The following is a 25211-nucleotide window of genomic DNA, read 5'->3' as shown; positions in this document are numbered from 1 at the left end:
TATATATATATATATATGTATGTATGTATATATATATGTATGTATGTATGTATGTATGTATATATGTATATATATGTATGTATATATATATATGTATGTATATATATATGTATATATATGTATGTATATATATATATATGTATGTATATATATATGTATATATATGTATGTATATATATATATATGTATGTATATATATATGTATATATACAGGCCTTCCCAGGAGAGGCGTGCGGTCGGTCGCTTTGAGTGACCACGCATATATATATATATTTTTTGAGAGTCTGGCCACGGTTTTTTAGCATATATTAATGACGCATTTTTAAAAAGGCGCTGAGAAAACCTAACTAAATTGTCGTATTATTTTATTATTTTTATTCATAATTTATTCTTATTATTAATATAAAAATATGAACATAAAAATGAAATGTATATATATATATATTTATACTTATTTAATAAAAAAATTTTTTTCTTATTACAATTTTTTTTTTTCAAGTCTAGTAAACATAAAAAAAAAATTTATTTATTTATATTTATATTTTATTTATTTATATTATAATTATTTATAATATATTTTTAGGTGTTGATTTTTTCAGCAACGATATTTAAGACAAGTCGAAAAAATAAACAGAAAATGTGACCGACTTTTTTAATCTATTTTGAAAAATATGCTCTGCCGACGCGGGATGCGAACCTGGGTCTCGGCGGCGCTATGCAATGTCTCAACCGAATGAGCTAAACGTTCATACCTCGAACTAGAACCTTGTAGATAATAATTCTTCTAGAACTTAGAAGTTATTTTTTGTAGAAAGACATACTTATGTGAAAAAATTTAAAATTAGAAAAAAAAATATGTAAAATAAAAAAAAAAAAAAATTATAAAGTTATAAGAAAAAAAATTCAAAGAAAAAATATATATATATATATATATATTATTTTTATGTTATTGTTTCCTTATTAATGAAAATAATAAATTATTAAGAAAATTACAAAATAATACAACGAATTTAATTTGATTTTTTCAGCGCCTTTTTAAAAATGCGTTATTTTTAATATATGCTAAATAAGCGTGGCCGAGTTATCCAAAAAAAAATAAATATCCGTGTTCACTCAAGGCGTGCGACCGCACGCCTCTCCTGGGAAGGCCTGATATATGTATGTATATATATATATATATGTATGTATATATATATGTATATATATGTATGTATATATATATATATATATATATATATATATATATATATATATATATATATATATATATATGTATGTATGTATATATATATGTATATATATGTATGTACATATATATGTATATATATGTATGTATATATATATGTATATTAGGCAGGTCCGTTTTTAGGGGTCGAAAAAACTATAACTTTGCCACTTTATTTTCCCATTCTACGTTGGTATACAAGACTTTCTCTGAAAAAAATTTTGAAAAATTTCAAATTTCCTGACCTCCCTAGGGGTTTGAATATTTTATATTTAGTACATTTTTAGTGAATTTTTTTTTTTTTAATTTGCACTACCGGACTTATGCGGAGGTATAAACACAGCGCGCAATAATTTATTTAATGAAACTGCGCTGCGTTTGTAACTTTTTAAATTTAAAATGGCAATATCAACACGTTCAAATACTGAAATATATTTATTAGGACAAACCCACGAAATTGATTGCAGAAGTTTGCCTACGAAAGGCGACGTTTTAAGATATTTTTATCACTGCTGCAGATTACTAAATTTCAATAAAAATAAAAAACACACCGAAATTATATCTTGCCCTCTTGATATAAATCACGAGCTGCTTTGTAATGATAAAACATGTCAGCCCAAATGCGTTGTTTCTGCTCTTAGAAAACCGTGGCTTATGGGTGGTATACCACACATTAGTTGTAGAAGTATTAGGTAGCTATCGATTTAAATAATATTTATAGTTTATTACATAATTATTGATAATTATTGATATAAAAATTTAAGCTAAATGACAAATAAAAATTTGTTAATTTATTTTAGGGAAAATGTTTCCAAATTAATATATCATCACAAGAAACTGGTATCATATCGTTCAAAAAAAACGGAAACACAAAAGCTACATGAAAATAGTTTTTTGGCATTAGAAAAAGAATTGTTTGACATAGGGCACCCAAAACTTTATGAAATAATTGAAAAAGATAGAATTCGATCAAAAGATGCAAAAGAATGCGATATTTTGTTTTATGAAGACCAAAAAACTGCAAGAACAATGGTAATTGACAAAATAGACAAAATATATCAAAAAGTTTATTCCAACAGAGAGTTTCGCAAAAGGAAAGCAAAGGAGTTTGAGCAAATGGAGGAATCTACCACAAAAAACTCGAAGTTAAAACAATTTTCTTCAAATAGCAATTGTATTAATGGAAATCAAGAGTTATTTTTGTTAGAAAATTTTGATAATGATAAACAATCAATGATAATTGAAAAACAATCAACTAACATAAAACGAAATAAAGTGACAGTAACAGTAGATATTGATGAACTTATCAAAAAAACGTCAATATTTTGTGGGCGTTTTGGAATTTCTGTTGGAGTACAGACAGGATTATTAGCATTATTTTTAAGATCTGGAAATATCAATCTTAATGAAGTAAAACTTTCAAAGACAAAAGTAGAAAAAATAAGAAAAGATTTATATTTAAGTGAATCAGAATTAATTAAAGAAAAAATAAAAGAAAAATGTAAAAATAGTAATTTAATTTTGCACATTGATACAAAAAAAGTTACAGCTTTAAATGAAAACTATATTTCTGAAGTAAATGAACGTCTAGCTATTGTTGTTACAAGTCCAGACTGGGATTTAAATACAAATGGAAAGCAACAGGATGAGCTGCTAGGCATAGTTGAATGTCAATCAGGAAAAGGATATGATCAAGCATTGGCATGTTTTAATGTTATAAAAAAGTTTGGAATTGAAAGCTTTATAATTGGAATTTGTGCTGACACAACAGCATGTAACACTGGTTGTAATAAGGGTTGTATAAGTATTTTAGGAGAACTTTTAAATCGACCTCTGTTAAGGCTTCTTTGTAGAAAACATTCTCAAGAACGACATATTTTACATGCAATAAATGCAATCACTAAAACAGAAAGCAAAGGTCCATCAAAATCTATTTACACAAGATTCAAAGCTGCTTGATATGGCTAAAAAAAGATATGGCTAAAAAAAGTTTATCTTTTTGCAAGAAAGCTTTGGAACTTCATACTTTCCCCAGAAATGATTATAAACATCTGTGTCAATATGTCATTGTTTTTCTGGAAGGAAGGGAGGCAGTTCCTGGATTTATTATACACAAACCAGCTGCTGAACATGAAGCTAGATTTATGGCAGATGCTTTATACATTTTGGCAATGAAGCTTACTCAACCAATCATAAAGTTTTTAACCCTTGAGGAAGAAATAGTATTTTCAAAGGCTGCAATATATGTAGCTTCAGTTTATGCAAAAAACTTTCTTCAATCAAGTCAAATTGCTTCTGCTGCTCATAATGATTTGTGTACGGTTAAAGAGATGATAAAAATGAAAGATTTTGATGCTGATGCCCCTCAAGCTTTTGTTTCAAGCTATCTTAGACACAGTCATTATCTTTCTGAAGAAACAGTTGTTTTTTGTTTATTTGATAAAAGTCTTGACAATAAAGTTAAAGAAAAAGTTGCTCAGCAGTTATTAAAAACAAATTTACCTGAAGTCTTTAAACTTAAAAAGTTTAAGCCTGTAGAAATAAATGAAAATTCAGAACTTAATGATTACGTTGGTCAAAATTCTTGGCTAATATTTAAAATAGTTCCTTACTTATCAAAGTGGTTAGAGAGTCCACCTGATTTCTGGACTCATGATTCTGATTATAAAAATATGCAAAGGTTTATAAAGAGATTAGTCTGTGTCAATGACTGTTGTGAAAGAGCTATTAAATTGGTAAAAGACTTTATCGATTCAACAATTAAAGAGGAAAAGTTACAAGATATTTTACTGGTTTTGAAGGAACACAGAGTTAATTTTCCATTTTATAAATGTAACTGGTCCAAAGAAATACTTAATAAATTGTAAGAAAAGTTTTTATAAGAAAAATTTAACTGAATTTTTATGTATATTATTTACAAAACGTGTTTGTAAAACCTTTAGTCAAAGTATTTTACATTTTTAACAGTTTACTTTTATTTTTTATCTTTATTAAGTACAATATTTGGATTACTTATTTAACAAACTTATTAAATGCAAATTTTATTAAGTTTTTTAATGAATATTTAAGAGTATTTAGATAAATATACAATTAAAAACATAGTAAAAACCAGGTCTTTAAAAGAAACCAGGTCATATTTCAAAATGTGTTATCTCGAGAAATTTTAAATATTTCGAGCTCAAATTTTATACGAACCTTCCTAATAGTAGAGCCAACTCACCCAAAAAAAAAATTACTAGTTTTGTTGGTCTTTGATCCAATTAAGACAGCAATTTAACGAATAATTGGTCAAAAATGACTTTTTTTAAAATATTCAAACCCTCAGGGAGGTCAGGAAAATTGAAATATTTTTAAAACTTTTTTTGGAATAGCCTTGTATATCAACGTAGAATGGGAAAATAAAGTGGCAAAGTTATAGTTTTTCCGACCCCTAAAAATGGACCTGCCTAATGTATATATATGTATGTATATATATATGTATGTATATATATATGTATATATATATATATGTATATTAGGGGGTTGATTTTTTTACAACTATACATGGGTATAGTGCCAAAATCTGACATTCTACATGAGATTACCAATTGCAAAAGTTTTACTGACTAAAGTTTCAAAAATGTCCCCCGTAAGTAAAAAAATATAACGTAAAAATCGACAAATTAACAGAAAAATAGCAATTTATTTTTACAAAACTTTCTGTTCATTAATATACAAAGATCAATTGTTTGTGCAATTTAAAAGTTGTTGTGCAGAATAAATCTGAAGTTCATCTTGTCAATATCTTTTGCATAAATTTCTTGCATAATTTTTATGGCTCTTTCCGCACAGATATTAAGTCTCTGAATTCCTTGTATGCGACTGGGCTCCTGGGACCAAAATGTTTTCAAGGTTTTCATGGCTGTAGTTGAAGTTATTGCTTGCTCTAAATTGTTAAAATTATGTTCTGAGTATTGCATGTCAAAAAACCATATATCAGACCAGGCTGATGTAATGAAGTCACAAACCATGCGAAGTTGATTATTATTCGACTCATTTAAAATATATGCCAGAAGAGCATAGATTGCTTTTGAATTCCATCTGGCATTGTTCAATGATGGCAGACTTTTGAATTTTATAGCCAGATAGCAACCATTCACCTTCATGTATCGGTAACTTTGTACCAACTCAAACAAAAAGTCCATATCATCTCTCCATTTATTAGTCTTTACTTTACAAATTTTTTCACCTTGCTTAAAGTTTGATTTTAAATTTTCATAGTTTTTTTGCAGGTTTACAATAAATTTGTAATGTATTTCTGGTGATGAGCTTTTTCCTTCATCTAAAATTCATTCATGGAATGCTTCAAAATTGTGTCTAACACATGATGCTGACAACCAATAAATTGAACTGGTTCAAGATTTTTTCTTTCAAATTCTCTTTGAAGTTGGCTTACAACTCTATTTTTACTTCCAGTATTAACACTTGTGGTATCAGATATTATAACTTTAATACTACTCCATAGTTGAAATTTATCTAGCACTTCAGCTATTCCACTGTAAATACTATTAGCTTTACCATAACCCAGTTTCAAAATGGCTAACTTGACCTCCTTCTCTGCATTTTTTAAAATCAAGACTTGATACTCAATCCCGGAAATTCTTTTACCATCAAAATGCAACACCCAATCATCATTTTTTAAATGATTAATCATATGCTTTTCCATTTTTTGAGCTTCTGACATTGTAGCTCTATAAACCCCAGATTTGGATGGTGCTTGCACATTAACACCACATTCAGATAAATTTTTGCAAACTTCTGCTGATCTCTTAATACTTAGTTTTGACTTCTTAACTAAGTTAACAGCAACAGTGGTGTTCTCATATTTTCTCTTTGTTTTTTGGCCTGGCTTTATTTTTTGACCTCTACTGTACCTGTTTCAGCTATGATAGTTCTCTTCTTGCCAGCTTTAGATGGATGTACTTTAACAGTTTTTGATGTGCAATAACCAGCTTGACCATCAGTTTTCACCTGTAATATATAAAATTCTTTATCTTCATTGCTAAGACAGTTACCATTCACTTTGGTTATATCAAATAAATAATCCCACTTTTCTTCAAAACATTGTTTAGATTTTTGAACAGAATGATATTTCTTAATAAGAATTTCTACTTTTTTTGTTAAAGACCTTTCATTAATTTTTGGTAAACTCAGTTTAAGCCATAAATCAGATAATTCTGCGCCAACCATTTTACATCTGGAATACACTGACTTCTCTAAATTTGATAAGTAATTATACCGACCAATAACAGAATAAGCTTTTGGCATTTTATTCATAATGCCAAGTGGCTGCAAAACTTTGTGTATGTGAGATCTTGTTGATTTTGATTTCTCAAAGTGGACTAGATTTTTTGTCCAGGCTTTGATATTTTCATATTTTCTCGGAGCTTATTCTGGACATTCTGAAATATAAAGTAAATTGAAATAATTTTAAGTTACATGCAAAATTAAAATAAAATCTAGTAAACACAAAAAATCACCTTGATTGGAACACGTTTATCTTGACTGCTAATGACAATAATTCAATCTTGTGCTTGCAGAAATTGATAACATCGGATGCATTCAAACAATGTATACTCAAACTTATATACTTATATGTTTGTTTATTTGTATCACGCTACACCAATGATATTGTAATTATTATAATTACAATATCTTTGTGCTACACATTAAAAATTGTTAAAAAACATTTACAATTTTTTATTTTCATATTACAATTTTATATTTACGGGTGACATTTTTGCAATCAAATGTCTTAAGGTATACATTTTTATAAATAAATATAAAAATGTCAGCTTTTAAAAATATACCCATTGATTTTAAAAAAAAAAAGTTAAAAAATCAACCCCCTAATGTATATATATATATATATATATATATATATATATATATATATATATATATATATATATATATATATATATATATATATATATATATATATATATGTATATATATATATATGTGTGTATATATATATATATATATATATATATATATATATATATATATATATATATATATATATATCTGTGTGTGTGTGTGTGTGTGTGTGTGTGTGTGTGTGTGTACATATATATGTGTGTATGTATATATATATATATATATATATATATATATATATATATATATATATATATATATATATATATATATACACACGCATACATACATACATACATACACGCTGAAATAGCTTGCCACCAGAGGGTTCAGCATTTTTTGATGTTTTTAAATATTTTAATATGTTACAAATAACCATTAAAATTAATTAAAAATTTGCATGCATTGCATAGCAGGGAGTTTAATGATTTGCTTATGAATGGTTACAATTATGAATAATTTTGAAATATTAAAAAATTCTGTTTAAAAAGATTTTATTTTTATTAGGTGGTGGAGCTCACAAATATAAAGAATTAATAAGAACTAAACTAAATGTTGAGTAAGTTTTTTATGTTTTGAAGATGTTTTAATCAATATTCATAAAAGTAGTTTTTATTGCAAAAATTATTACTTTTGGTATTATTATTATTGTTATAATTTCAATTATTGTGATTATTTGTCATATTTGTAAGTTATTATTACATTTTATAAAAAATGTTTCACAATAAAAACTCTGATATAAATATTAAAAACAGATGATTTTACAGAAAAACTTGATACAAACAAGTAATCGAATGCATAAGGAATGAACCATGTTCTACCTATTTGTCAATTGATATAGCAGCACTCCTCACATGTTTACCTATTTTCAGTCAATGCAGCAGCACTACTCGCATGTTCTATCGATAAATTTAGATCTCAAACTATATATATATATATATATTTATATATATATATATATATATATATATATATATATATATATATATATATATATATATATATATATATACACACATATTCTTAGGATAGATTTCTTGTTGTTTCCGATTTAGATATTATGTGAGTTCATTTTTCTAAAATCTTGAAAGATTCAAGTTTTAAAGCACATCATTTTGAAAATTAGCACTGTGAAATCAATGCTCATGTGTTTGACTAACATTGTTCCTTAATTTAGGTTTTTTATCCATTTAAAACAAATATGACATCCATTTAAAATTAAAATAAATTCTATTAAATTAAAATAAATTAATATAATATTAATAAAAATAAAATTAAATAATATTAGATAAATAAATATAAATAAAACCTTTTTTTTTGAATAATATAGAATGTTGAGATTAGGCATGTGTTAAATGTTTTAATAGGAAATCACAATTGTTTTAATTGATTATCATGAAAATTTTACATAAATGTCACGGTTGTTTAAATGAATATTATGTTTTAAATGGATGTTGTATTTATTTTAAATAAAGGCAAAACCCATTAATTGATTAATGATTTATAGAAAAATTTGTCACGGCCATTTGCAAGTTTTTATATTTTTTTAAAGCCTAATTTTTTTCAAGGGTTGCAGAAAAACTAATTTTCAAAATGATGCGCTTTAAAACTTGAATTTTTCAAGGTTTTAGAAAAGTGAACTCACATAATACCCAAATTGGAAACAACAAGAAATCTCTCCTAAGAATATGTATATATATATATATATATATATATATATATATATATATATATATATATATATATATATATATATATATATATATATATATATATATATATATATATATATATATATACACACACACACACACATATTCTTAGGATATCTAAAATTTTTATATTTATATTTCTTATATTTCTAATATATATATATATAGTTTGAGATCTAAGTTTATCAATAGAACATGCGAGAAGTGCTGCTGCATTGACTGAAAATAGGTAAACATGTGAGGAGTGTTGCTATATCAAATGACAAATAAGTAGAACATGGTTCACTCCATATCCATTCGAAAGCAAAACTAACAAAAATTGGAAATTAAATTTAATTTAAACAGAAAAAAATTTAAAAAATAGTTTAAATAATTTGTGTACTTGTTTGTGTATTTATTCTTTAGAATGGTTGTTATTTTCAGGAATAAAATTGGATTAGGCAAAGCAAAAAAAAAAACAGTTTTAAGTCAACATTAAAAAAAAGTGATGGTCTTATATTTTATTTTATTTCTTAAAGAGGAAAGCAAAAGTATAAATTGCAATCTGTTTATAAAATATATTTGTATAATTTTAATGTAACAAGTATATAATATCCCTATATGAAAATGTTTATGTAATGCATGTGTATACTTTTATGTATATATACACACGTTTAACTTTTTTGAATAAGGCTTTTACTTCATACACAAAGTGTCTTTGGTTTGAATTCCACCTCTTCCAAAAATTTTTTTTTTTTTTTTTTTACCAGAAAAAAAAAATCGTTTTTTTTTTTTTTTTTTATTTATTTATTTCTGCTTTTCCACTCTAAAGAAACAAAAATAAAAACAGTAAAAACAAATTATTTAAATTATTAGTTTTTCTGATTTTTTGTTTTTTTCTGTTTAAATTAATTTTAATTTCCTATTTTGTTAGTTTTGCTTTCTTTGTTTTTGAAACTTAGTTTTTTTGCAACACATAATATAAAAAAATTTGCATATGGCTGTGATAGTTGTCTAAAATAAAATACTCATGCGTGGGCATACAAGACAAAAAACAGTGCATGTTTTCTGGAAAAGTTTAAAACCTTGTTTTTTTTGTTTTTTGTTTTTTGTCAGGAAAATTAGCAGCAAATTTTTTTTTTCTTTAATCTATTTTATGCTAGCCTTAGTGATCAATTGCCATTTTTGGCATGGTCACATTTACTAACAAATTTTTATGACCCACATAGAGGTCACAGGTACTGTAAGGGTTAAGTGTTAAATTTCTTTTGGTAGTTTATAGTTTACATAAATAAGAAAATTTTAAACAACAACAAACAGTTATTTTCCAATACAGAATTTTAACTTTTTGAATTTTTAAAAATTTTTCTAGTTAGAGATCAGCAATATATTATTATGTTCAAAAATATACATATTATTATGTTGCATTTTAAGAAGTATTTAAGTAAGTATAAAGCTTTTCTTAAATTGTACTGATAGTATTTTTATAAAATAGCTTGAGTGATAGGACATATTAGTTATAATTTCTTTTGTTCTCAAATAACATAGTTATTAATCACCTGAAATTTACATTTTGTAGGGTTGAAAAACTTGATGAAATGCAATGTTTAATCAGCGGTTGTAACTTTTTACTCTCAAATGTTCCAAATGAATGTTTCCAGTTTCATCAAAAAGATGGCAGCGCTGAGCCTGAGTATTTATTTAAAAATCTCGTGGGAGAAGATGTTTTTCCTTATCTACTCGTCAACATTGGGTCCGGGGTTTCAATTATAAAAGTTAGTTTTATTTTTGATTTTTATTTTTTAGTTTCTAGATTTTCTGAATTTTTACATAAAAATAATTTTAATTTGCTTTTTTTTTCTCTCACTGTTGTGGTGTTTGTATTGCGGTATATGGTTTTAGTTATTAAATGGTGTTTATATGGTGTTAATTATTAAGTTTTAAATGTTTTTTTTTTGACATTTTCAAAAACCTACTAATATATTAAATAAAAGTTTTTATTATGGATTAAGCTCTTTATTTTTTAGCTATATTTTAAGGAAATATTGTTACACTTTATTGTTATCAAGTATTTAACAAATTGTTATAAAAATGGATACAAATCAGTGTAATAGTTTCTTTTAACGTTAATTTTTTCATGTAACTATGGTTGTGGTGGTTCCTTAGGCCGGGTAAATAAAAATGAGCAATTGCTTTTACTCAGTAATTGGTCAGCTTTACGTGAATAAAAACTTTAACAATTTTGCTTAAGTTTTTATTTACGTAAAGCTGAACAATTACTGAGTAAATTGCTTAACTTTACTTGAATAAAAGTTTGAGCAAAACTACTGAAATTGTTATTCGTGTAAAGCTGACCAATTACTGAGTAAAAGCAGTTGCTCTTTTTTATTCGCCCAGGGTATTTTTATGTATGCAATGGTGGCACTTTTTTTTTAATTTTTTTTTATTTTAATTCACTCCCAACAAGGCTGCAAGCAACCACTCTTAAGTTGGGAGTTACTAGAAAATATGAATTGGGTTATAGAGCAAGGAAACGATTGACAGAAGACTTGAAAAGTTGAAGGTTATTTGAGACAGGAAAACATGAAGATGGGAGAGAGTTCCAAAGGGTTAAAGTGTGGGGGGAAAAACTAGGTGAATAAAGGTTTTTAGAGCATGCAGGGACAGATATAGTAAACAAATGAGACTTCCACTATTTTTTTCATTTGTTGAAATTATTTACTACCTCTATAGGATTTTTTGTTTTAATTTTATTCAATACATATATGGTAATTTTTGTACATTAGAATTCACTTAATCCATAATAAGTTTTATTTAAAGTATCATTAATTAATTTAAAGCTTTGGCAAAATTTACTTTAGGTTGAATCGAATGAAACATTTGAAAGAATTGGTGGAACTAGCACTGGCGGAGGGACATTTTGGGGGCTTGGTTCTCTTCTCACAGACGCTAAGGTAGTTTAAAAACATGATCATTGTTTTTGTGTGTTTGTGTTTTTGTGTGATATTAATTTGTCTGAAGTTATTTGCAACTCTAAGAATGTTTATGTTAGAAAATGCTTTTCGAACAGTATTATTACAGTTTTGAAGTATGTTTTTAAATTTGATTTAATAATTTTTTTTTTTTTTTTTGTTATGTAGGGTTTTGATGAGCTTTTATCTATGGCTGCAGAGGGGAAGACAAAAAATATCAATATGTTGGTATATATATCTTATTAAATCTTATTAAAAAATGTGTTTGGTAAATTTTTGTATTTTTTTTTTAATGAATTTGCTCGCAGCAAGAAATTTCCAGTATTTATAATATCATTTGTTTTCCCTGAGATTTGATGTCTTACAAGTAAATGTAAATTACCCTCCTCCTCATTTTTGTTGAATTCTTATGTCAAGGTGCAAAAGATAAATGCTTTTTTCCAGTGATCATACTTAAAATTCATTACAAATATTCATCACAAATGAAATGTATATATTTTAGACAATTTTTACACTGCAGAAAGTGTTTATTTTAAATAAAGATTTTTAGATTTATAATTAAATTTATTTTTCAGCAATTTTATAGTTGTTCCATGTATCTTAATTATGCTAAGTTATTATTTGCTTTCTTGTTTCAAGCAAAACACTTTTTTAGCTGATTATAAGCGGTTAAATACTACTTGCAATCCTCTAAAATTCAAGATTATTACTAATTATTATTTTTGTGCCAAGAATTAATTATATTATCAATAAGAATTACTAAATTAAAATTTAATATCTCTTAAAAGCGATTGTCTGTAAGATTCAGAGGGTTTTGAATACTGAATGCCGTCATTTAGTTCTTTTTCAATGACAAATACAAAAAATGTTAAGCTGTATGTTTGTTGTTTGTCCATAGCAGTACTTTAAAAATGGGACTAATTTTAATCGATTTAATTATTTTGCATTATGTCATATTTTAAGAAGGTTTAACTGGAATGTTATTTATTTTAAAAAGTTTTTTAAACTTTTTTTTAACTGGATTTTTTTTACACCAGGTGATAGCTGTGAGTCTAATCTTCAATTAAAAAAATAAATTTATTCATGGTTGGATTGGCGTCTGAAAAAAATCAGCTGTGAAACAGCTGTTTTTTTTCAGACTGTGTTTTAGAAAAAAAACTTCAGACTGCTATAAAAACTGAAGCCTAAAGATTTGAATAAAATATTGACTGGAAATATGTCTGTAAAAGTGTAGATCTACAAAAAAAAGTATAATCTCAAAAAAAAAAACTTTTGCAATTAGAATAACATAGTATTTAGTAAAAAGGAAAAAATGCCTTTTTATGTGTCGGGTAAAACTCCCTGTAAATATTTAGTTTTAATGTTTATGTATTATTTTAAAATAATTAAACTTACCTAAACATTTTTAAAACTAAATAATCACATGATGTTTTGCCCCAAGCAAAAAAAGATATTTTCCTTCACCAAAAACTAGCTAATTGCAAATAAACTAGTTTTATTGATTGAGTTTTAGAATTTTTATACTTTGCCATTAGTTACTCCCTAGAAAAATAATAAAAAATGAAAAGAAAAGAAAGGATGCATATTAAGGACATTTTGATTGTTTTTTATTGCTTTCAAAGAATTATATTTTTTATGTATTTTTATACTATATGCTATTGAGGGAATTTTTTTAATAAATTAATTACCCTTAACTCAACATTATCGTATAGAATAAACCCAAATTTACTTGATAAATGCTTTGACAAAAATTGATATCCAAGTTTATTTTTTTTAATTGGCTTCAAAACAATTCACTTCCTCGGTGTATTACAATTGAGAATATTAGTTATGAAATGAATGGCTAATTAGAGCACTATGGCCCTGCTTTAAGTAGAGAGAAACTGTATAAAAAGCTCATGTTCATCAAAACACAATGAAATAGCTTGAAGAATAACAAAGAAAATAAGCATATACCAAATAAGTAAATTTTGTCTCACTTTTTGTCTCACTTTCTTTTCCGGATAATTATTGGTAACAAAGAATTTAGAATTGACTTGGATAATTTATGATTGTTTTATATATTTTCAATTTTAGAACTTACATAATGAATCATGAAGAATGCACTTTTTTGTCAACATTGTTGCAATCCATATAGGCGGTACTGGGATATAGTTGATGGATTATTCACCACTGAACAGTTAGATAGAGATGTGTCAAAGCACTTTTAAAATTAAAAACTGCATGTAAATAATTATGAATGGAATGAGCTAAAACTAATCAAAAATAAGCTTATGAGAAGTTTAAAGAAATCATCTAAAATGAATGGGCATCCTAATCATGATCAATTAAAACTAGCAAACCACTAACTACACAATCAGTTTCCATAACAAATGGACTTCAATATTTACCAAATGTCACTGTTATGTGTCATAACCATTAAAGCGTAGTGCAAAACTATAACAGCAGCACTCCTAATCTACCAGAAGAGATTGTTGTTCATGAAAATGTTTTAAACTCAAGTAGTGAATCAAGTCTAATGTTGTCTCAATATTTGTATACGATTTCAAATAAATAAAACACTATAACATATACTTGGCAATGATACTAAGAAAAACCTAAAACATCAACAATTTTTAAATGCTGTCACAAAAAGATTTGCAGAAACAGTAGCTACCACAAAAATTGCTGACAATAAAGAGTAAGTAGTTCCAATTGAGTTAGTATATTAGATATATTAAACTTGTATAAAAACACAAGTTAATATATCAAACTTGATATATTAACTTGTGCAAGGAAAGCAATTCTTTAAGCCAAACTGTAATTTTATCATAGACCATCATTTTTTTTTTCAAAAGAAACTATTATGTTTTTGGTTGCTCAAGATACAAAGTGGATCAAGCCAGAGTGGTTTGTTGCAAGGTGTTGCATGTGGTGTGACAAAAGCAAAATTAGATAGTGGAGATAACAAAAAGTATCACATGCTAATCTTACAACAAAGTTTAGTCACACAATATCTTTTAATCTTATTAATTTTACTCATACATTTCCAGTTACAGTGATGAATGAAATCACTCACTGAGATATTTTGCGCTTCTAAAACTGAAACACATTATCAACAAATGCCTTTATGCAAGCTCTGCATCAAGTCTTCAAGAGCAATATTCAAGTTGGTTGCCATGGGGCCATCCATAAATTATGTATGCAGGTATGGGGAGGAGGTCACTCAAAAGCATACCAGTGCATACAAGGGAAAGGGTGAACAATTTTTTGTTTGAATTTTTTTCATTTAATGTCTGGGAAATCAGCGAAAAAGCATTGGTTTTTTAGTTAATGCATTTGTCTATCTATCAGAAAAAATATGTTACTGCAGCTTTGATATTAAATGAAAACAATGAAATATCGCCATTTACTAAAAATTGATAACATAACTTTGTTTCTTTTTGGAAACATCTTGATTGCAGACATTTGAAAAAAACAGAAACGTTTTTAATTTAATTTAAAATAAATAATAGTTGAAAATAAAAAAAAAGATATATAGGACTATTTCTTTTATATACAAAATATGTGTGAAATTTTAACAAAATCTTGTGGATTAAAACTTTTAATTTTTCAAAGTTCTATCAAGTTTTATTTTTTTAATTTAAATTTTCTATTCTCAATGGGACAAAACATTTTGAAAATAGTAAACATTCCATTCTATCTGTTAGCAGTAATGACTTCATAACTTTCCATTAATTGCTTGTGCAAAACAGAAAACTGCTTTCTAATTTAAACTGAATGCACAATTTAATAATTATCAGGTGAATAATTTTTGATATACTTGATTACATACTTAATGAATATATAATAGACTTAAATAATACACTTATACTAATATAATATATATTAGTGTAAGTATATATATATATACTTATACAAATATATTATATAAATAACTTATATACTGACTTATATTTTGAGAAATGCGTTTGTGAAACTAGTAGCATTACATTTTTTCTTTTGTTGCTTAAGAGCACACTTCCAAAAGTTTCAATAAACAATACATATAACAAATATATTTGTTATATGTATTGTTTATTGAAACTTTTTTTTTTTTAATTTTTAGTTTCGTTTAGCTTTTCAACTTTTTTAATGAATAGACTTTAATATAAGCTTAACCAATTCGAAGGTACCAGTAAAAATATTTAGTTTATTAAATTATATTTGACAAAAAATATTTGACATTCCAATGTTTTGAATTTTATTTGATGTTTTTGAATTTTAAATATAATAGTCATTAATTAATAGAATGAGATCAAACCTTTATGAAATCGAAGCTATAAGTCAAGTTTTAGTTTGACAAATTATTACGCTAGATGTTTATTTATAAATATTACTCTAGATATTTATAAATATTACACTAGATATTTAATTTTTAAACATTTAAGTTTGGAAATATAAGTATAGAAATATATATATATATATATATATATATGTATATATATATATATATATATATATATATATATATATATATATATATATATATATAGTATATATATATATATATATATATATATATATATATATATATATATATATATATATATATATATATATATATATATCGAAATCGATTACCAGTACTAGACCATATTGCTGCATCTGGTATCTTCGGTTTCAATAAATTGTTGGAAGAAAAATGAAAAAAATCAAATTCTCTTAAACATGGAAAGTATTATTTGAAAAGTAATTTCGAAATAACAAAGGTTTGTACAAAGTCTATTCTATTTGATAATGCTAGTTCATATCATTGAAATTATATATTTGAGGTACTTCATAAAGGTCTGGAAAGATAAAAATCTTCATTTATTAAGAGCAGATTACAATGAGCTATCAAATAGTAAGGATCAATGTGATTGTGTTTAACTGATGCAGGCAACAACTTGATTACACCAGAGAGTGTTTATACACCCATTACACAATGAAAGTGGTTAAAGTAACGCAAAAGTGTCAGTATTACAAATTAATAGTGAAAAAGCATTTTTATTAGGTGACACTATCAAGAATGCCAGTTTCTATCAATCAATACAGTATTTTGCAAAAAGATACTTTGATTTTAGGAAATGTGTCGATCAGCTATATAATAGTAGCATTACATTTGTATCTGACAATCAAATCATTCTTCCGTATAGTTTAACAGACAAACTTCTGATGAAAAAATCTAAAAAGGGCAAAAGCAAGAGAAGACACACAACTATGCAATCTAATTTTCTGTCAAGAGAGTGGTTGTAGTGCATCATTTACTGGGAAGATTGAGTTTGACAGACACATGCTAGCTATTATTCACCGTTCTTTGCAGATAACATCGACAATGTATAAATTTAAAAAATCATTTGTATCAAAAATGAAATCAACTTCACAACTGCATTTGTCGATATATAGAGACATACTTACTATATATCTGATGTGACTCTCAAAACTGCATGTGAACAATTTTATGTCTTCATTTCAAGAGATTGGGTGAGCTCTACCAATAAAAAGCACTTTTAGATTTTCTTATGCTCCTACTCCTTGTTGTATAAATATGTTATGGTAGTTTTACAGAAAGGTCAGAAAATCAGTCTAGAACAAGTCGAGAAGTTACTTTGTTGAGACTTTGATCCCCACCAATATGTTACTTTGCAGTAGATTAAATCTTTTTTTTTCAAGATGGTCCAAAAAGTATAAAGAAGGATTATTAAAAGAACCAGTAGAAACAGCTAGCAATCAATTAATTGACAAAGAAGAACTGAACAATAAACATAATTATGATTAATGTTGATGGTAAAATTATTAAAAGTAACGATCAAAATAAAATGAGTTTGGAACGGTGATACGAAAATAGGCAGATGTTTTAATATAATATATTAGAACAGTATTTAAAGTATGATACTGAGATAGTTAAATGAAACAACAGAGAACTCTGGTTTTAGTATATGCTTTTTTTTATTTAGTATTAGTGAATTGTTTTTATTATCAGTGCATATGTTTACTCAGGTGCATTTTATTAATGATGAGCTAGCATGATCTTTGGAAATAAGTACTTTTTATTCAATTCATTCTACCACTTATATACTAGCTTTTATATGTTGTAAAGGATTTATTGTATATGTAAGTATATGTAAATATGAAAAAAAAAATGATTCAAATTGATTTTTTTAGAAAGTAAGTTAAGATCGCACATAATTTTTTTTATATGGCAGTCTTCACTTTTATGAACATATTTTCAGTAAATATTTTTTTCAAATCTTTTGGCTTCAGTTTTTATAGTGGTCTAAAGTTGAAACAGTTTTTTTCACTGCTTTTTTTATGAGATGCTAATGCAACCACATGCAATTTTTTTTAATTGTAAATTAGACCCACATCATCTGGTGTAAAAAAATTAGCATTGCTACGTTGGCTTCAAGAGTTATGGTTTCTTAAAGTTCGTACTTTTGTATTGTTTATAGACAACAAACAACATTTAATTTTTTTATTTTTCTAGTAAAAATTGTGGCTTTCATAAAAATTGTGGTTTTCATAAATAATTTGACAAAATTTAAAACAAAAAATGTTCTAGTTATAACTTAAAGTATGTAAAAATAAAGTAAAGTAAAAATAAGCAAATTGACTGAAATTCATCCAATTTTCAAAGTACCGCCATAGCCGAACAACAATTATTTAGACAAAAATATTTTGTATTTATTATTGCATATGTTATTACAAAGCATTGTAATTGGTAAATTGTAATTCAGTATTTATTTCTTCATAATTGTCTGATTCTTACTGACAATGGCGGTTAATTTAATAACTCTAAAATATTAATACATTTCCATTAACTATTCCATTATTAAACGTCGTGCTTTTAACTGGGAGAGCAAATAGGGAATAAAAATTTAATAATTTGGGTTTTAATTTATAACTAAATCTTGGGGAGCAGTTAGGGGATTAATAAACTTTTTTTTTAATGACCTGCTAATTAAATTTTTTTTGCTAGTTAGCACTTTTTCTAATAAATAAAAAAAAGTTAATATTGACTTTTTTATAGTTTTTTTTTTTTAAATTGCTCACAAAAAATATTTATTTAAACAACTTTTTACTGTAATAAAACTGTAATTTTTTTTTTATTATTATTTCCTTTTTCCATTTCCAACATCTCTTTTAATAGATTGAGTCTGTTTATATTGCTGCAAAATAATAATAAATGATTAACCAAATAATAATTAATGCAAAATAATAATTAATGATTAAAAGTTAATAAATAATAGTTCAAACTTATTGTAAAAAATCACTAATAAAAATTATTTTAAGACAAATTAAAAAAAAATATTTTTTGATTCCCTTAAATTTTTAAAACCACTACCTCATGACTTTTCAAAATATTAAATATTATATACATATTGACAATGAATTTGGGCATTACCCAATAAAATGGGGCTAGAAATATCTGACTTATTCTCCCGAATATATTGATATAATACATCAGCCTGAATACCTGATATGTAAATAATAATATTGTTTGGTCAACTTGTTTCTCCCCACAGCGGCTTTTTACTTTTTCTTATATTAGGGTATAAATATAAGAAAATAATAAGGAAAAATTTAAAACTATTTACTTTTTCTTTATTATTTTATATTTATATCCTAATATATACTTTATTAATATGTAGTATTTATATAACAATAATAATACTTTACAAAATTTACTCATTTTTTGAAGAATAATTAAAATTTTACCAGGTAAAGGATATCTATGGTGGCGCATATAGTGAAATGAATTTACCGGGTGATCTTACAGCTAGTAGCTTTGGTAAAGCAGCACGTGCATCAAGAGATCAGTCAACATCATTGCTCACTTCTGGTTTCTAGTTTTTTGCTTTTATTTTGTTTCACATTAAATTTTATTCAAAACTCAGCATATTTCAAAACCTATGGTGCTAAAGTGGCTCTACTTTAAAAACTTTATTTAGTATTTTTTTATACCATGATAAAAAAGATCAAAATTCATAGATTTCAAATTTCAATAAAAATATTTATTTTTAATGAAATTTGAAGATTAACACTATTAGTTAATTATATAAAGGTATGATTAACTATTAAAAATTACGTTCATTTTACATGATTTACTGGTGTTACTTTCTTTTGATATTATAAAATATCTGGCTTGATAGTTTTAAATAGTTTTAAAAGTTTGATTTAGTTTTAAATTATTTCAGAAACTAATAGATAGGTGAGAGTCAACTGGAGGACTCCAGTTGATATTTTTACAGTCTCACCTATCTTATTGTTTATAACATGTTGAAGTTCTTTCAATTATTTGGTAAGTACCTACTCAAGTGTTTTCAAACCTGAAATTAGTAAATATATTTTAGAATAGCTTAAAACATTTACATTTACAAAAAGCAATAGCTCAACTCTTACCAGTTGGCATTACTAGTATTTTTAGGCTCTGAACAGTTTCTTTCTTGCTAGAGGAATGTCAAATTCCAGATCTGAGCAGTTTCTTTCTTACTAAAGAAATGTCAAATTCATAATTTAATTTTTTGATTAAAAAAAAAAAATTTTCATCAGAAAATTAAATCTGAGTTTTAAAATTATTGAACAAATTATTTCTTACTTTCTTTGCTACTTCAGGTTTATGAAGTATAATTGTTAATTATTCAAAAACTACAGATTTTTGTAATTTTTTTGACACAAATTAATTATTTGATTTAATGATATTTTAGGTTTTTTCAAGTACTTAACATCATCTGCTGGATCTTGCTTTAATTTGCAATCCATTTTTTTTTAATCTTTAATAAAATTCCTTTTATATTTGACCAATAACTTTTGATAACTCACTGTTCAGGACAATTTGAAGGTCTTTCTTCCTCAGTTACAAATTCTAAACTATTTTGTTCATACCATTTCTGACACTTCTTGAAGTAGTGGATTATAGCCAAGTCATGCCAAAATATTGTGAGCATATTATGGTTTTTAATAAATGGCAAAGGCATTTTTTTATATACAAATCTGTGTTCCAAGGTTTATGATGTACTTTTTAAACTACAGGAGATGAATGCTTGCTAGATTGCAAGGAACTTGGGAGCAAATTTCTCAGTTTAAATATACTCAAATTTATTTGCCATATATGGAAATTGTAAAGAGACTTTTTTGCAAAAGTTTCATTGTCTTGAACTCATATTCTTTGTTTTCAAAGTTTATATAGCTTTTTTGAAGTTTATAATAAATTTTTTAAATGATAAATTGTTTTAATTTAAATTTAATTGTTTTATTCCATCGATGGATCCCTTCAGAGTTTTCTTTTTATGATATGATTTACATTTTTGAGATCCAAAAAATATTCACAGAATTTTGAAATCAACAAAAATATACACAGAATTTTGAAATCAACCACACAAAAAATTAAACACTAGCTATTTGCTCATTGTACAAAAGTTTGAATTAAATTTTGTTTTAAATTAGGCATTAACTAATTAATAATAGAACAAATATATTTTAAAAAACATAAAATATGTTAACTTTTTTTTTTGTTTTGTTTTAAAATAACTAAAAGTGGTTTGAATATTTGTATGTTTTTTTGTATGCCTTTGTTAAAATTTATAAAGTTATTTTGATAAAGTTTTATTTTTTGCAAAATAGTAGTTTAGAAAAATAATATTTTATAATAGTTACATCATCATATAATTAACAGATTGTACTATATCAAAAAAGTGAACACAGAAATTTCCTTATAAATTAGGAAAAAATTTGATTATAAAAGTTATTTAAGTTCCTTGTAAACATGTTATAACACTGCATCAATAAAGTATATAGAGCTTATGTTTAACTTTTTTTGTAATGGTGAAGGCAATTGAAAGTGCAACAGTATATATTTTCAAAAAATGATACTTGGAAACTTAAATCTTTGTTTGACTTGGAAAAAACTTGGAAACTTTTTTTGAAATTTTTTTGTTTGTCTTGGAAAAAACTTGGAAACTTTTTTTGAAATTTTTTTGTTTGTCTTGGAAAAAAAACGCTAGTAAAGTAATTAAGTTTTTTTTTGACTTGAGTTTTTTTTTTTTGCAACAAGTAATATTTTTTGTTTGTAATGTTTTTTATTTTTGTTTAACTTTTTTATAAGTAAAAATTGATTATTATCATTAAAGCCACATTTTTAAGAAATAATGGACAAAAAAAGTTAACATATTTTAATTCATTTATACCAATGTCGAGAAAAGAAATTTATGCTAAATGATAATAAAAAATGTAATTAAATTATTTAATATTTAGTAAAAATTAAAATTAAAACAAAATAGGCATTGCACAATATGTACATTTACAAAATAACACCACTAAGTTTGTTTTTCCTAATTAGAAAATTAAACTTGTTTGGCGATAATTGATTTTATTGCAATAGTTTAAAAAGTTATTGTCCGTAAATAAAAAAAAGAGATAATTTTATGGCATCAAAATCACAACGAACTAATGTGCTAAGCAGTTTTTATTTAAAGCAACGCCTGTAGTGTGAGTGCTAATAAATAATAAATTTGATAGGTTTTTAACTGAAAGTCTTTTTGCTTTTCTAACTTGTAAAAATCTTTATTTAAATGGTTGTATATTTTGAACACCAAAACATTTTTAAAAAATTTTTAATCTAATGAATTTTTATTTTGTTTATGATGATATAAAAAATCAAAAAATAAATTTGAGAAATGCAAAGAGGAGGAAAAAACTGCTTTGATCCTCTTTAAAATTGATTTGCTATTTGAGATGTACATCCAATTATTTGTTTTATTTATCATTTTGTTTGTATCATATAATAGTCAAGCTTTTATTAAATGAAATATTTTAAATGTCAAAAAAAAAATTTCAAATGGACAAGATATTAATCAAATACAAATCTAATTCAGAATATAAGAATAATCAACATCCAAAAAACTTAACAACATAAACGAAGTTGCAAAATTAACATAAATGAAGTCTTATTGATTTTGTCATTAATTAATCTATGCTTATATGACCCTAAAATCAAAGAAACCTGCTCATTATAGTTACTATTGTATGTAATAGTTTGTTATGTATGGAAATAATAATTAATTTACTTTTAAAAAATAATTTTTAAATGAGGTAATTGTTCTTACACAGCTCGATTTCGTCCGCAAGATATTGCTAAAGCTTTACTACAAATGGTTAGCAATGACATTGGTCAGGTAATAATTTTTGCAAATATATTTACAGCATTACATTGAGAGTGAAAAATAAACACCCCTCCTGATTTTTTATTTTTAACAAATCAGTAGTTAAACTAACACAAAATTTTAACAAATTGAATAATTTAACATCATGTTTAGTATATAAATTGTAATTTTTGTTTATGTATTGTTTATGTTTCAAATTTGCTGCCATTTCAGTATTGACAAAAATTTGAAAGCAAAACATTTTATTGAATGAAACGTTAGGAATAAATTTTTTTGTTTAACGTAGCTTACAAGCTGATATTACTGCGTTATTAATTTTTGTTCCCAAAGGAACAAAGTTAACTGAATTCTAATGTGGTCAAACTATTGCATTTAAAAAGCAGGATTCAGCATCAGCAAGATAAGCAAAGAAATAATGCTATTTAAGAGACGTGTTTACAAATTATTTAAAGGATCTCAATGGCTATGGTACAATTGTTATACCTGCAAGACCTGCAAGTTTTTAATAAAACCTGTATCTTTATTGATAAATAAACACATTTCTAAACGAGTTGCATGGGCACAAGAAAAAAGTTAAAGAGATAAAGAATGGAACAATATTATCTTTTCAGTTTAAAAAAAAAAAATTGGATTGTTTTGATGGCTTTCAATATTATTGGCATGGTCTGCCGTTAATAATAACAAATTTTTTTTTGAAGACAATTCTTTTCTTGAAGTTTGGAATGAAATAGTGGAAGATTTACTTCTATATTTTGTTAAAAGCATGAAAACTTGCAGCAAAGCTGTCAAAGACTTAAAGTGCTATAAGATGAAGTATTAACAACTTTTGTTGAGTTGCATATGATTCAAAAAATTAAAGTTTTTACTGCTGATAAATGTACTCAATAGAGTGGACTTGATATTAAAAGATCATTTTCAAACTTTATTGTAAAAATTGATTAATAAATCTTTAAATGATGTATTTTTTGTTTTATAATGATTTTTTTATCATTTATTAAAATTTTAGGATAATATGAATACTGGTCCTCTAAAAATTTTAAAAATCAGGGAGAGGGGTCATTCATTTTTTGCCCTCACTATATTTCAGATTATTTAAAAAAATTATAAAGCTTATAAAATTAAATTAATAAGACTATATAGGTATTAACAAAATCGCTCAAAGAACAAAACTTGTTCATAAACACTATAAGTTTTTTTTTCTATAATTTTTACTCTATAATATGTTTCCTTGAATTTATTTTTTATTTTCAGATTTCATCTTTGTATGCTCAGTTGCATAATTTAAAAAGAATTGTTTTTGGAGGATATTTTATTCGTGGACATCCAGTTACTATGCATACCATTTCTTTTGCTATCAATTTCTTTTCAAAAGTAAGTGTCTTAAATAATCAATGTTTTTTGTGCTGAGCAAACTAAATATCAGGCACTGTAACTTATATTTTCAAAAAATAATTGTTTACAATTAAATAAATAATACCTAACATTTATTTATTTTTTAAACTCGTTTTGAAAGGGAAAGTTACATGCCTTGTTTATGCGTCATGAAGGATATCTTGGTGCTATTGGAGCTTTTTTGAGTACCAGTAAGTATAGATTTTTTGAATAAAGTGTCTTTAAAACTTTCATAAAAAGGCATTAATAATAAAAACTTATGCTACTAAGTAAAAATAATAAAATGGTACGCTACTAAGTGAAAATAATAGAATGGTATGCTACTAAGTAAAAATAATAAAAGAATAAGTTAAGTTTTGTGAGTTTGGTACAATGAGAATAAGTGGGTTTTGTACACTTAATATTTGTTTAGAAAGTAATGGAATCAAACAGCTTTTAAAAATAAATCAAAAATAACATTAACTTGAAAGTTTATTGTTTTATCAACAAAACAATAATAAATAGGGAAGTAACTAATTTTTTTTTTAACAGTTTGCACAGTTTTGTGCAAGTTGTTGAAATAAAATTGAATTTCATGCATGTTTGTATACATTTTAAATTTAACCGGTTTTAAGATGCAATATGTAATAAATATAATTTAATGGTAATAATAGTATAATATAGTTAATAACAATGGCTTAAACACATGCAAGCAGGGTAACCTGAAACCAAAAACTGACATTGTAATGAAACCCCATTATGATAATTGCCATGGCTTTTTTTGTACTAAAAGTTCAAAAAAAAATTTATCTAGTTTTTTAAAAGCTCTGATTCATACGATAGATACAATTGCATTTGGAAGAAAATT

General features: G+C 25.3%; 1 protein-coding gene across 2 annotated transcripts in view; it reads left to right on the top strand.

The window, feature by feature from the left end:
• LOC101239525 (4'-phosphopantetheine phosphatase) overlaps positions 1-25211 on the top strand; it is a 116163-nt gene that overhangs the window by 47159 nt on the left and 43793 nt on the right. For both annotated transcript variants that reach the window (XM_065788299.1, XM_065788300.1), the window contains 8 exons: positions 7655-7706; positions 10418-10613; positions 11700-11792; positions 11979-12038; positions 19533-19653; positions 22920-22984; positions 24224-24343; positions 24486-24555. In XM_065788299.1, coding sequence (XP_065644371.1) covers positions 7655-7706; positions 10418-10613; positions 11700-11792; positions 11979-12038; positions 19533-19653; positions 22920-22984; positions 24224-24343; positions 24486-24555 — 777 coding nt within the window. The remainder of the gene's footprint in view (positions 1-7654; positions 7707-10417; positions 10614-11699; positions 11793-11978; positions 12039-19532; positions 19654-22919; positions 22985-24223; positions 24344-24485; positions 24556-25211) is intronic.

This window comes from Hydra vulgaris, chromosome 01 (genome assembly GCF_038396675.1).
Source record: "Hydra vulgaris chromosome 01, alternate assembly HydraT2T_AEP".
NCBI lineage: Eukaryota > Metazoa > Cnidaria > Hydrozoa > Anthoathecata > Hydridae > Hydra > Hydra vulgaris.
This window is presented reverse-complemented; position numbering and strand designations above follow the sequence as displayed.